Source organism: Colletotrichum karsti (assembly GCF_011947395.1).
Source record: "Colletotrichum karsti strain CkLH20 chromosome Unknown Scaffold2, whole genome shotgun sequence".
Classification (NCBI taxonomy): domain Eukaryota; kingdom Fungi; phylum Ascomycota; class Sordariomycetes; order Glomerellales; family Glomerellaceae; genus Colletotrichum; species Colletotrichum karsti.
The window spans coordinates 1,651,731-1,664,243 of NW_024065902.1; the positions used below are offsets into that span (position 1 = coordinate 1,651,731).

The 12,513-nt window shown below is 54.6% G+C and overlaps 4 protein-coding genes across 4 annotated transcripts in view; 2 read left to right on the forward strand and 2 right to left on the reverse strand.

The window, feature by feature from the left end:
* Positions 1-1,297: 1,297 nt before the first annotated feature.
* Positions 1,298-3,316, reverse strand: CkaCkLH20_01011 (SAP domain-containing protein; the record flags this gene model as incomplete). The annotated part of the gene is made up of 1 exon (XM_038883731.1): positions 1,298-3,316. The coding sequence occupies one exon, from the start codon at positions 3,314-3,316 to the stop codon at positions 1,298-1,300; it is 2,019 nt and encodes a 672-aa protein (XP_038751326.1).
* Positions 3,317-4,622: 1,306 nt separating this feature from the next.
* Positions 4,623-5,952, forward strand: CkaCkLH20_01012 (uncharacterized protein; the record flags this gene model as incomplete). The annotated part of the gene is made up of 2 exons (XM_038883732.1): positions 4,623-5,112; positions 5,168-5,952. 2 exons carry the CDS (start codon positions 4,623-4,625, stop codon positions 5,950-5,952), a joined length of 1,275 nt encoding a protein of 424 aa, XP_038751327.1.
* Positions 5,953-9,416: 3,464 nt separating this feature from the next.
* Positions 9,417-11,115, forward strand: CkaCkLH20_01013 (GATA zinc finger; the record flags this gene model as incomplete). Its single annotated transcript, XM_038883733.1, has 3 exons — positions 9,417-9,580; positions 9,637-10,226; positions 10,283-11,115. The coding sequence occupies 3 exons, from the start codon at positions 9,417-9,419 to the stop codon at positions 11,113-11,115; spliced, it is 1,587 nt and encodes a 528-aa protein (XP_038751328.1).
* A 1,110-nt stretch (positions 11,116-12,225) lies between these two features.
* Positions 12,226-12,513, reverse strand: part of CkaCkLH20_01014 (COPI associated protein) — a gene marked incomplete at both ends in the record, with an annotated part of 976 nt that continues 688 nt past the window's right edge. The window contains one exon of the mRNA XM_038883734.1: positions 12,226-12,398. Within this exon, the coding sequence (XP_038751329.1) occupies positions 12,226-12,398 (173 nt within the window). The remainder of the gene's footprint in view (positions 12,399-12,513) is intronic.

Genomic DNA, 12,513 nt, shown 5'->3' on the forward strand with positions numbered 1-12,513 from the left:
GTGTCTCTTGATAACTGAATTCGCCACGGCTGCAGTAGTCGGGCCAACTGTCATGAGGTTAATGTGACGTGAGACGCTGGCACTCGCAACAACGAGTCCTAACGGGACATGTCAACAAAATAGATGAATCCACACTAGCTGCACAACGCCAATACATCCTGAGTACGAACATGCCTTTTTTCATGATCGCCATGGGAGCTCAGCTTGTGGAAGTAGTTAGCAAGTAAGGTTTGTCTACTCCGACACCGAGCTGCTTGTCTGACCGACTCCGACGATGCTTGCAGAAGAGATCTAGGAGACGGTATGGAGACATCGACATTTATACACAACAAGGATTGGTTTCAAAAGCTTCTTCAATTATCTATCTACCCCAGGGAGAATGAACTAGAAAGCCTTCCTTGTATGATGAAGCCCGCGCGGATGGCGCGGGGCAGTGGTATCGCAACGCGGCAGCGGTGAAGCAGCACGTCTCTCTATGTCGAAACAAACAGGTACGTTTTTGGGGAGGAAAGAATGCAGTCTAGAGCGCTGCCCGTTGCCACGGGCAAGGGCAGAGGTGCAAGGTGAGAGAAAACCCCCCGCCGTTTTCCCCGTCCTTCCATGATTTCCTATCCGACTCCGTCCATGCCCACTTGTGAATTTTGATTATGTTGATATCTGCCGTTTTGCGTCTCTTCTTTTGTATGTTCTGCCCAACAGTGGCGTTGATGTTTTGGTTTTTTTGGTGTTTTCGTGATTTTCGGTTTGCTTAAACTCCATATGCATCCGGGATAGGAAGCCTAGGAAAATTGGTTATTCATCCAACACCAATCTCCCTCCGCGGTCTATGACAGCTCGTGCGTACTCGATGTTAAGGTGTGGCATGCAACTCGTTATCATTTTCCGGAGGGAAACTGCTGTGCCGATTCGAATAGGCGAGGTCGATATTCTCAGGCGAAGGAGGCGTCTCGTCCACGCCCCGAGTGCAAAAGCCCATCAAGACAGAGATGAAAGCCGGGGTGGCGAAGAATCCGTTGTTGAAACCATGGCTCGTTCAGATGCTCATGGGGCACCCGACTCTGGCCTTGAGTCGGTCGCCGAAGCCGAGCAATTGTCCAGTTTTGAAAATGGGTTCGACCTCCGTGAACTCGGCCTGAGAGCTGCCGCGAGAGCTACCACGAGAGCGGCCACAAGAGCTGCCGCGAGAATGGCCATGAGAACTCTGAGGAGAAGGGTGAGAAGGTTGAGCAGGTTGATGCACAGAGAAATCCGAAGCGTGCGGCGCCTGATGCTGCGCAGAATGATCCGTCGATTGCTGCTAGTACCGCCTATCACGATCATCGCCGCGGGATCCGAAGTTGCCACGGTCTCCCTGCCTGTAGGGTCCGCTATCATTAATACCGGGAAGGTACCTATCACTCAGGAGGCGCGGACCGCGACGGTTGCCGTTCTGACGTCTGCCGCGGCCAGGAGGCGGTCCACGAGGAGGAGGTCCACGGCCACCAGGGCCCCTATCTGGACGACGTTGACCTCCTCTCTCTCTATGCGGCGGCCGGATGCCGACGAAGTTTTCCTTGCCCCTGTCAACAAAGCCGTCGCCCTGCTCGAATGTATAGCGGTTGATGTCGGTCTCCGGGCCCATGTCTCGTTGAAGGTCCTGAGTGTAGTAGGAACGCATATTGCGGATTCTCCTGTTGGCCAAGTCATCAGTGACAGGTTGATAGGAGATCTGTGGGCTTTTGTTTGTCGTTTGCAGAGGGCCACCGGGAAAATCTTGGATCTGTCGAGGGCCTCTTCCACTCGGTCCACGAGGGGGGTCCCCTCGGGGCCCCAGCGGCGCGCCATCTGTTCCTCTTCCGGCGCGAGGCCCCAGAGAAATTGCGTTAACGTCCTTAACAGCAGGTCCGGAGGGGATTTGTCTGGCTGGCTCAGGTGCTGGTACTGCCGGCGGAGGCGCAGTGCCAGATGTCAGACGCGCAACGACGAAGCCATCGTCTTCGCGAGAGTAGGAAACTTCCCAGCGAGTACCTCCCCGACCGCTGTCCTGGTTTTGCTCCTCGTCAATCCATTCGGTCACGTTCTCTGGCGGGACGAAGTCTACCCATAGTTGCTTCCTGTTGCGCTCGTCAGGCCAGGTGACGTCATGCAAGGCGTTGCGAACGCGAGAAGCCTGAGCCGTGGTCCTGAAGACGGCGAAGGCATGAGTTTTGATGCGGTCGACGAATAGAACCTCGATGTCGTCTGAATCAGGGTCTGTGCCGGTAGGAGTCGCCAGCTCGAGGAGGTGTGCCTGTACCGCTTCCTCACGAAGGGGTCTCATGAAGTTCTTAATGTAGAGAGCTCTGGTGGCAGGATGAAGGGAGGGCTGCACATCGCGCTCAACCTCCATAGCATCGCCAGTATCTTGTTTAGTCGGCAGCTGCTGAACCGATTCGAAGGATTCTTGCGGCACCAGAGCTTGGTCCTCACTTCTCGAGGTGTCGTCAACATGCTTGGATGCTTTCTGAGCCGAGGCATCGCCGTGAGAGCCTTCCGTCGCTTCCTCCTCAATGGTATCGTCCTCTGTCTTCATTACGACATCCTCAGCGTCCTCCTTGGTCTCTTGAGGCTGTGAATCTTTGTCCATAGGCTCGCTCGTGGGCTCCGCCACATGATCCGAAATATACTTCGCATCGTTGGCGATGTCTTCCGCAATACTGGTATTGTTCTCCAGTCCCTCCTTGATCTTTTTGATGACACCACTCACGCCAGATGGCTCAGAAGACTGCGCCTCGTCCTGGTCCGCCTTGACGCGCTTGCGGGACACCTCCTCGGCCGACTGGACAGGACTCTCTGATCGTCGCTTCCGTTTTTGAGCATCCTGAGCTATCTCTGCGGGTGCAGGAGGTGCGGATTCCGTGGAGGCTTCAGTCATCAAAACTGCAGCTGGAGCATCTTGTTTGTTCGAGTCAGGAGGAGCCGCCAATTCGTCGACGGGCTTGGGTTCTGAACGAGGTGCCTCTGACTCGGTTGGCGCGGGCGCGGGTGTGGATGCCGGCTCGGCTTCGGTGCTCGCGACTTCCTTCGGGGCATCATCGACGGGCGCAGGAGCGGGATCATCGGTAGGCTCTAAAGGCTCCGTAGGCTCCGTAGGCTCTTTGTGCTCGACAGGTTGGGGTTCGGGGTCCTCTGCAGGCTCGGGTTCAGAGGGCTCAGCTTCATTCTCTGCGACGGCAGCAGTCGCGTCGTCTTCGGAAAGGCGCGTAACAAGTTCCTGCTTGAGACCGGCTACGGCTAGACCGCGGCGCTTCAACTCGGCCTTGAGCTGGACCACAGTCTGTTTGCTCCAGTCCTTCATGGTTAATGGATGTTGGTGGGCAGCAAAAGCTGGCGCATTGCTCGAATATCGAAGAGGGAGATAATTCTTGCTTTGCAAATGGTGCAGTTGTTGTCGGAAAGAAGTGCTGGAACTTCCTTGCAATTCGCGAGTGGTGATGGGGTGTGGTTGTCGGAGGACTCCAAACGCAATGGAAGGTGATGTCCGGGTGAGGGTAAGGTAGCTGCCAAGTTAAGCGCGTCGTCGCGACTTGAATTCCTGAAAAATTGCCCCGTCATGCAAATCAGAGCCTCTCCACTGAGCTAGTAGGCTTAGGCAGGTCGCTAGTGCAGGGGTTGCCTCCCACCTCAGTGATCGGTCCCGTCTGCCAGGGAAAGACGGGATGTCTCTGAGCGGCCCCACATCTTTTCGCACCAGTTATCTTATCTGCCGAAAGATCAGTCACGTGGCTCAAAAGTGTCTACGTCTGGGAAACTATGAGTGCCTCGTCCTGCCAACTTGCGTAAGGTAGCAGTCGATCTGTGATTTTTTTATGAGATATCAAACTGCAAAGATTGAATGTTGGTGGGAAAGCAAAAGAAAAGGGATACATTTGTTCAACACACTACACGTCGTATTAAGTGCATTGGAGACTGGAGCAGCAGTCACTTTCACACGGTTTGCGGCTTGGCAATGCTTCATTGATCCGATATGATTGAATCATATCTTATCTGAGCTTGATCTGGACGAGGTGTCATTCGTAGCTGGGTATTCGGGATGGTAAGAAACAAAGTTGCGGCGGTTCAGAAGTCAAGTTTCTTACGTAATCCAACTGGAAAGGTACGGCGCACGACCCAGGCGTCTGTGGCACCAGCAGCCAGCCGGCGTACCTTGCCGTAAACTCACCTTACCTCAAGTCGATTTTTGACTTACTCCTTCCTATTGTTTCATTGTCGATGCCGACTTAAAAAAAGGAATTGCAACGGTTTTATTTCGGCCGCCGCATCCGTCGCGAACAATGTCATAGGGCTCTTTGCAACTATCTGCACCGCCCAGACACGACCAAGCCACAAGAAAACGTCGCGGCCTCCTTGCTTCTTGTCTTTGGGGGAAACGCAACGTTTTATCGAACTAGCTGTTGCTCCAGACAATGAAGCGACGAGGATCAGCTCGACAAAGCAATGCATCTTCGCGACTTCTATTCTCGTCAGGCACCTTCGTGAGATGACAAAAAGCGTGACCTCCCCTACCACTGGCGATTTCTCAAATACGATCAACAAATTTCTCTCACCGCTGCTTGCTCTTTATCGTTTCTCAGGCCCACCCATCAACACCAACCCATCTTGCAATGGTCTACGTTGAACGACCTTCTTCGGGCTCCGTCAGGAGCCCTACACCTGCACATACGCCTCAATACTCTCGGCCATTTGGGCGCAGCCTGCGCAGCGCGACGCCACTCACAGATACACCGGCTACAAGCGCGAGTGTCGGCAGAGAAGGCACGCCGGCTTCGGACAGAATTTTGTCTGGCCGCATCAAGAAGACGCCTCGCAAGACGGTTCTTCGGAAGGAAGATGTGCTGAGCGAAAAGGAGAAGGAGGAGGAGCGACGGCAACTGGATGATATGAACGAGGAAAGAAAGCTGTTCCCTGGAAGCGACAACTGGGCCGACGACGAACTGAGGCTCTTCAAGATTCTCTTCATGAGACAATACAGCCCCCTGTTACCAGCAGATTGGCAGATGAGCTTCCGTGGCATTCCAATTCCCGACATTCTGTTCGCAAGCTCCATTGCTCACCCGCCCATCATCAATTCCAGGTCTGATAATGACTATAAGGGTGCGTTCTCATTTCAGTTCATATTTAACATGAAGAAACCGCTAACATCATGCAGCTACGAAAGCTTTGACCCGGCTGATTGAGTTGACGAAAGACGTTCGAGGTCTTGCTCAAACTGGCCAAAGGCACAGAGCAAGCGCACTTATTGGGAAGAGGCTCCAAGAATATATCAGGTGGGCCGAGCAAGACGGAAACTACGCAAACCTCGACTACGTGCCAAACATTATCGTCGATGTTGTAGACACTTCAAAGACGCCGCAAGAAATCGAGGAGCACATGCAACAACGACTCAAGATTGCAGCTGTGGCCCAGCAAGCACACTGGAGAATTGACCAGCCGGGGAACGACAGTGATGGCGAGATCAAGAATGGAGAGCAGTCAGACCGTGACCCGGAAGAAGTCGAGCCTGAGGATAACCAAATTGTCCTCGTCCCAGACAAGTATCCTTCACCGCAAAAGGAGGACTTCCCTCCATCAACTCCGGCGCACAATGAGACCAACGGCAACAATACTCAATACCACAAGAGTCCAGACAAGAAAGCCAATAATACGAACGAGCTAGTCCAACATTGGAGCGAGAAGTTCGATCGCCAGCCGCCTGTCGTCTATGGACTATTCATCGTCAACACTTCTGTCATGGTTCTCACTGTCGACTCTGCGAAAGAGGAAGAAGCGTATGTGAGCTATCAAGTGGAAGTAGGCTTCAGCAAACGTGGCCAGGACGTATGGAACGCGATAACCATTGCCATCGTCGTCTGCATGGCAAGAGACGGGATGATTGACATGAAGGATGAATTTGAGGATTCGATCATTAATTATGAGAGCGACCCTGACGCTTGATATGACGGCATGAATGAGAAGGAATAACGGGAGACGTCGTTTGGGCCTTTTTTTTTCTTTGTTTACGGCGGCGGGCAGTCCTTCGTATACCCATTTCTATCTTTTTGCTGGCGGACATTGCGGAATACCCTTTGCCTTTAGCATGAAGTTGGCAAGTTACTTTTCTCCCAAGAAGGAACGTATGATGTAAACACCTGGTTTTCCACTGTTACAAGGCACTGTGAGCTCAGCTGAGCAGATAGCATGACCTGACTGGCCAGGGATGACATTCTAAAATAAGGCGATTGGTCGTTGGTGCCGAGAGATGGCTGCAGGCGTCGGAAGCCTATCGAAGTTTTGGACCTTCGCATATCAAACAGGTGCCCCGAACTGATGCTCCTATCACCGACCCAGACCGCCGAGCGTGTCGATGGATGGAGGTTATTTCGCCGGAGCCGGCGTCAAGGTCGTCCCGCGACCGATACCCCTCACCAACAGCTCGGCGATTTGGCTCGGATTGCTCGAGATCGGGGGTCGGCCACCGAAGCAGACGGGACAGACAACAAAAAAAATCAAGGAAAAATCGAAACTCATATCGTTTTCGCCTCTTAACACCGAGGGATGGCCCAGTACGACCTCGGGATTACGTATCTTATTTTTCGCAATGGCGTTGGAGGGGTGCTGGGCGTGGACACCGACTGCCTCATTCGTCACCGCTACGGCTCCCCGTACCCCTCCGTCGCCCTGTCACCCTGTCAGCTTATTCAGGTCGCTTGTCACTGGGCCATCGCCTTGTCCGTCCTGCAGGCCAGGTTCCCGGAGCCGGATTCCGGTCCACTCCCAGCTGCAGGTACTTTGGGGGCCCTTCTCACAGTGAGAACGGGTCGGGTTCAGGTTGAAGGAGCATGTGGTTGTGGGTGTGGTGTGTGGTGGAATGATAGGCCGAGAGCCGAGCCCGTCCATCTCTGGAGGGATCGAGTTTTCGCAAATCCATGTGTCGTTTTCTCGTTTTCTTGTGCCCTGCGCTAGTGTAGGCGGCGGTGTAAGTCAGGTCTGCTATTATAAGACTTGACATGCGTCGTAGCACTGTGACACGATATGGTATTCGTACACCTCGCGCTCCTTTGTCGGGCTCGGAGAGCGAGCGTCCTCACAGCGAGGTGTGTTGCATTGCATCCTGGGAAGGGCTCATACGACGTTATCCGTACGGTAAGGGACCTCATGGGGCCCTGTATCCGTACCGTGGTCGATTCCAGAGTGTTGGAGGGGGGGACCGGAGACCGAACTGGCGGGCACAGCGACGCGCGAGGGTGGATTTGATATCTGACCTGGACCTTGGGGGGGTCGTCAGTCCTTTTTTTTCTGCCGAATCTCGCCGGGGCGGCGTTATGAGAGATGATGCGCGGGTTTAGTCCTGATCTGGTGCCGTGTATCTGATGTGATCTGGATGGGTGCCCGAGGATACCTGACTGCAGATCATCAGTTGGTCGGCAGTGCAGTGACAAATGTCATGACTTGTTTGTCGGTGAGGTGAGGAGTCCTAGGGCATAAGTCAGTCTGGCGTCACATTCGGCTTTACTGAGAACATTAAAGTTGAAATTCTTTCCTCCGGGTCCCAAGGGTCTGGCGCAGAGCGGACATGGAGACGGCGTTGCTCGCCAGACGTGCCGATTGATCCATTCTCGAGACAAGCAAATCAGAGCGCGCCCGCGGATGGAGTTCCAAGGATGCCTAGGGGAGCCGGGCCAGGCCAACCGGGAAAGGCTAATTGCGCCGTATTGTTCGGGTTTAGGTTGTATTTCGTAGATTTGTCGTATCATTTGGGTCCAGGCTTGTCGTTATCTCGCTATTGTCATTAGGATTGTGTCTGTGTCCAGGTGGTCAGATCAAGATATGATAATGTTCATCTGATTAGGACGAGGAGAGAAAGACCTCAAGACTGGAGAAAGAAACAAAAGGCAAAGCAAAAGACAGCATGAAAAAAAAGATACTTCAGTACTCCCCAAACAGCATTAGTTCGACCCTCCGTGTCATCAATGCCGCGATGCTGGACGCAGCAAGGTGGACTCGACTCCAGCGGGTTCACCACGAACCCCTGCCTAGCGACATGCCAACAGGAGCCAATCAGCAGCCACATGTTGTAATCCGTGACCTCTCAGCCCAGATCACCCAACGACGGGCTCCGATTTTCCCCCATTCTCGTCCGTCACTCGTCACTGCACTGGGAACCAGGCGTGGGCTGTCTGTTCTCGTGATTTCTGCCAGCGCCGCGTTGCGTTGCACGTTCTCGATCCCTCACCATCGCCCTGGTCGCCTCGTTGTGTCTACGCACCACGCCTGCCATACATCGCTACCACTCTTGCCCGCCACTAGCCTACCAAGCCCGGTAACCCGTCACTTGTCAGCTTCGCTATTCATCTCGCTACCGCCGAAGAGGCCACAGAGGACCGCCCACCGATCTCTCTCACCGCCCGGTGAACCCTTCCCCAGCAGTAGCAGCAACAGCCGTAGCGGTAGCAGCCACTGTCCACTGTCACTCCGTCTGCCTGCCTGCCTGTCGACGAGGGGCTCTTACATGTCCGTCATCGCCAGCGACCTCTGTTGTTTCCTCCTCAGTATGCACTCGAAATCACCGCTCTATCCCTCCTAGGCGCTCGTCACCTTCTCAACTCTTCTCTCACTCTTCTCTCACCCCCTATTCGGCGTATCCCGGTCTTCCAAGCCCCCGGCACTCGGCCCCTCTGCCTCTCACACCACGCTGTGTTCGTACAGACACCCCGAACACGGCAAGCCCTTCGTGCCCTGGATCAACGGTGGCGACCTTCTGTTCTCCTCAAATCTTCCGGCCGCCGATTCCGCCTTCTGCTCCGTCAGCCGGCTCTCCATCTTCCTCCTGACCTTTGTCGTCGACTGTGGACGGGGCAATTCTTCCCCTGACCCTCCTCCGGCCGAACGTCGAACCACCTTTGTACCGTGGTGGGGTTGTCTAAGTTTGACTTGCTTCCAACTTCTTCTCACTCCTCCTTTACCTCCGTCGACCGCCCTGTCTCTTGAAATCTTCTCTTACCTCCGAGCCCGTCTTCTTCTCCGGCCAAAGACTCGGCCGCCTACGAAGCCATCGACTATCGTGACCGATACCCTCGTGCAGGCTACTTCATAGCAGGCCCCTTTCTCGCCTCGAGTCTCTCGCACCGCTTGTTGTTGTTGCAGTAGACACAAAAGATACGCCCACTTACGCCGCGAACCTTGACACCACGCCCTCGACCGAACTACGCTCTTTTCGAATGGCGATGGCCGATGGCATCTCGTCGGCGGCACAGGGAACGGCCAAGCAGCCCCCCTCGACCATGCGAACTGCCCTTCCATCAAGGCGGATGTCGCCAAAAGCCCGGGATGCAGGCCTGCATGGCACCGTAGACCAGGCGAGACTCCCCAGTCCAGGACCCAGGGGCGGAAACGTAGATTCAACAAACCTACGGCCAGAAATGCGACGTAGTCTGTCGAGCGAGGCCCCGTCCATGACGCAGGCCAGGAGTCCGGCCTCAATCTCCAGCGATGGTTCTCCCCAGCACAAAACGACGGAGCCGAGACCAAGCCCAGCACCGACTACGGCGAGTTCCTCGTCTGGCCAGACTGGTCAGGTTTGCAGGTAGGTTACTGACGATTCCCCCTTTTCCCCTTTTCGCGGATATTAACCGGTGGCAGCAACTGCGGTACGACTCGGACACCGCTGTGGAGGAGATCACCCCAAGGAACGACGATATGCAACGCCTGCGGCTTGTACCAGAAGGCAAGAAACGCCTCGCGGCCGACTAACTTGAAGAAACCGCCTCACCTCGTTGCTGCAACCCCGAGAACCGCTCCGCCAAAGATCGCCCCTGCGCCAGGCCCCGGCCCGAAATATCTCAGCGCCCCAGCTCCAACCTACGTTACCGAAGAACAGGCCCCTTCAGGGACTTGCCCAGGCGGTGGAAAGTGCAATGGTACTGGTGGTGCGGAAGGTTGCAGCGGCTGTCCCGCCTACAACAATCGCGTGTCAAAGTCCGCTCATCTGAATGTTGTCCAAGGGGGAGGATGCGGCGGCGGCGGTGGTGGTGGTGCCAGTTCCTCAAGTCAGCCGCCAACTGAACCGATGGCCATTGATGATCCCGCGGCGCCTGTTGACATCGCAGCTCTGCAAATTCAGGGGCAGAACCCAAATACGACCGTCGTTATTGCTTGCCAAAATTGCGGCACGACCATTACTCCCTTGTGGCGACGCGACGAAAGTGGGCATACGATTTGCAATGCCTGCGGTATGTGCCGTCTAAATCCGGGGAAGATCTCGATCTCGATGTGCTGACATAATTAGGTCTCTACTACAAACTTCATGGAGTCCACAGGCCCGTCACCATGAAAAAGTCGATCATCAAGCGACGGAAACGAGTCATTCCTTCTTCATTTGGCGGCGAGTGGACAGAAGAAATGCTCGAAGGATCAGAGACGCAAAGTCAGGCGCCTGAGGGTAGCCCGGAAAGGGGCACAATGAATGAGGACGGGTCTATCAACTTGGGCTTTCGGCGTCGTCAGGAAGAACCCGTGACCATGCTCCCAGATCCCAATATGCGTCCTAATCGTCAGGGATCTCCTCTGCCTATGAGCGACTTGGCAGCCTATCAGTCATCGATGCCTCGAACCTCGCATCCCTACCAGGGATCTCTCAACGACGACGTCCGTCTCGCTCCGATCACGTCGCTTGTCGCCACAGGAGAACGACAATCATCGCTTTCTCCCGCATCGTTTCTCTCTCCGTCACGCAAGCGTTCGTTGTCTGCTGAGGGCAACCCTGCCGGCGATGGTGGTCCTGACACCTCCAAACGGTTGTCCTCCATCAAGTCAATTCTGAACCCGACAAGCGGTGACGAAAGCCCGCCTTACCACTCTGGAGGCGAGGATGCAGCGGAGCACTACGCACGGGCTGCCATGTCTCCTGCCGCATCCGCGCCGAGTCCGGGTTCCTACTCCACGACCCGGTTGACACCTTTGCCTTCGCCAGGCCCTAGCAGCCAGATGAGCAACCATGGATACATGCAGGAAAGCGAGAGGGTCAAGTCCGAGAAGAGAGCGGCGCTGCGTCTGGAAGCTGAGCGCATGAGAGAGATGCTCGCCGCGAAGGAGCGCGAGCTTGCCGAACTAAACGACTGAACGAAAAATTTCCACACGATACACACGAAAAAACGGATCGGAACATCGGGGTACCGGGATATCATGCGCGCGTACATGGAATTGGAGTTCTTTTTCAGGGAATCTGAACTGGGGATGGGCGGTAATCTTGTTTCGAACGGGTCTTTTTATCTTTCTTCTACCTTGTCTTTTGGCAACTGGCGAACGAGTGAAAACAAAACGGACAGGTCTGGCCTTTACAGGAGGGAGAGGGTGGTGTTGCGCATCTTGGCGCCCCCAAAACTGCATCTGATCTGTCCCGGTGGGCTTCATGACGCGGCGTTTCTTCGTACGACGACCAAAAATGCTTTTATACTTTGTTTTTGGGACCGAGTCTGGGGGTGGGGTTCGAGGGGAGTTGGATATCGAAAGATATCGGTTGTCTGTGGTGTTCATGGTTAGATACCGGACCCTCTGTGGTAATGGGTAGAGGCCGAAAAAAGGAGCCCCAAAAATGAGCATGGCATTTTGTCAATGGACAAATGTCGAGTACGTATTTCCAATCAACTTTCACATCGAATTTCGGGATATGGATGTTGTCAGTTTTTCGAGGGCAAAATCAAGGTCTGTTAGACTAGCCATTACGGATCACAAAACAATACCCTGCTTTTCCCGGCTTCCCTGATTCTCCTTACACCTCTAAGAAATAAGTGAAATTCATACAATACGCCGCCGCAAAGCTGGCGCAAACCCCTTCCTCCGACCGCCGCGGATTCCACAATGCCCACACTCCAAAAGTCGTGCTTTACAGTCCTGAATACACGCAATATACAGCAGACCCGACCGGCCAACAATCATCCAGAAGGAGGGGTTTGTGTCGGACTGACGGCAGATCCATTCCCCCCTATCCGTTGCTTTCACTTCTTTCTCGCTCCTTTCTCGTTTCGGTTTCATCACCCACCCCGTCTTTTCACGGATCAGGGTGGCGATGTTGGTAGTCGTAGTGGTGGTGTTCCCTCTCTTCTCAGTATCTTGACAATTCGAAATCCTCAGCAAATCCGATTCATATCGCAGCGATTTCTTCCGAGGAGGGGGGATAAAAGCCTCCGAGATAGGTTCTTTGTGCGTGGTTGAAAAAAGGGGGCGGCTAGCTTACACCTGCTCTGCTCCCCAGCCGGCGTCGGCCTCGCGCATGTTGGCTGGCGGCTCGATCTGGGGGACGAACTCGAGGACGGCGTAGGCGACACCGATGATGCCGATGATGGAACCGGCGAGGATCTTGAAGATTCCGTCGCTGAGGAGGATGGAGCCGATGAAGATGTAGACTGGGTGGGAGGACGACGTATTAGAATCGTTGCGCTTGGGAAGTCCGAGTTTTGGGGGGGGGGGGGGGGGGGGGGGGTTGTTTTTAAAAAAAAAAAAACACAGGCCCATAAGAAG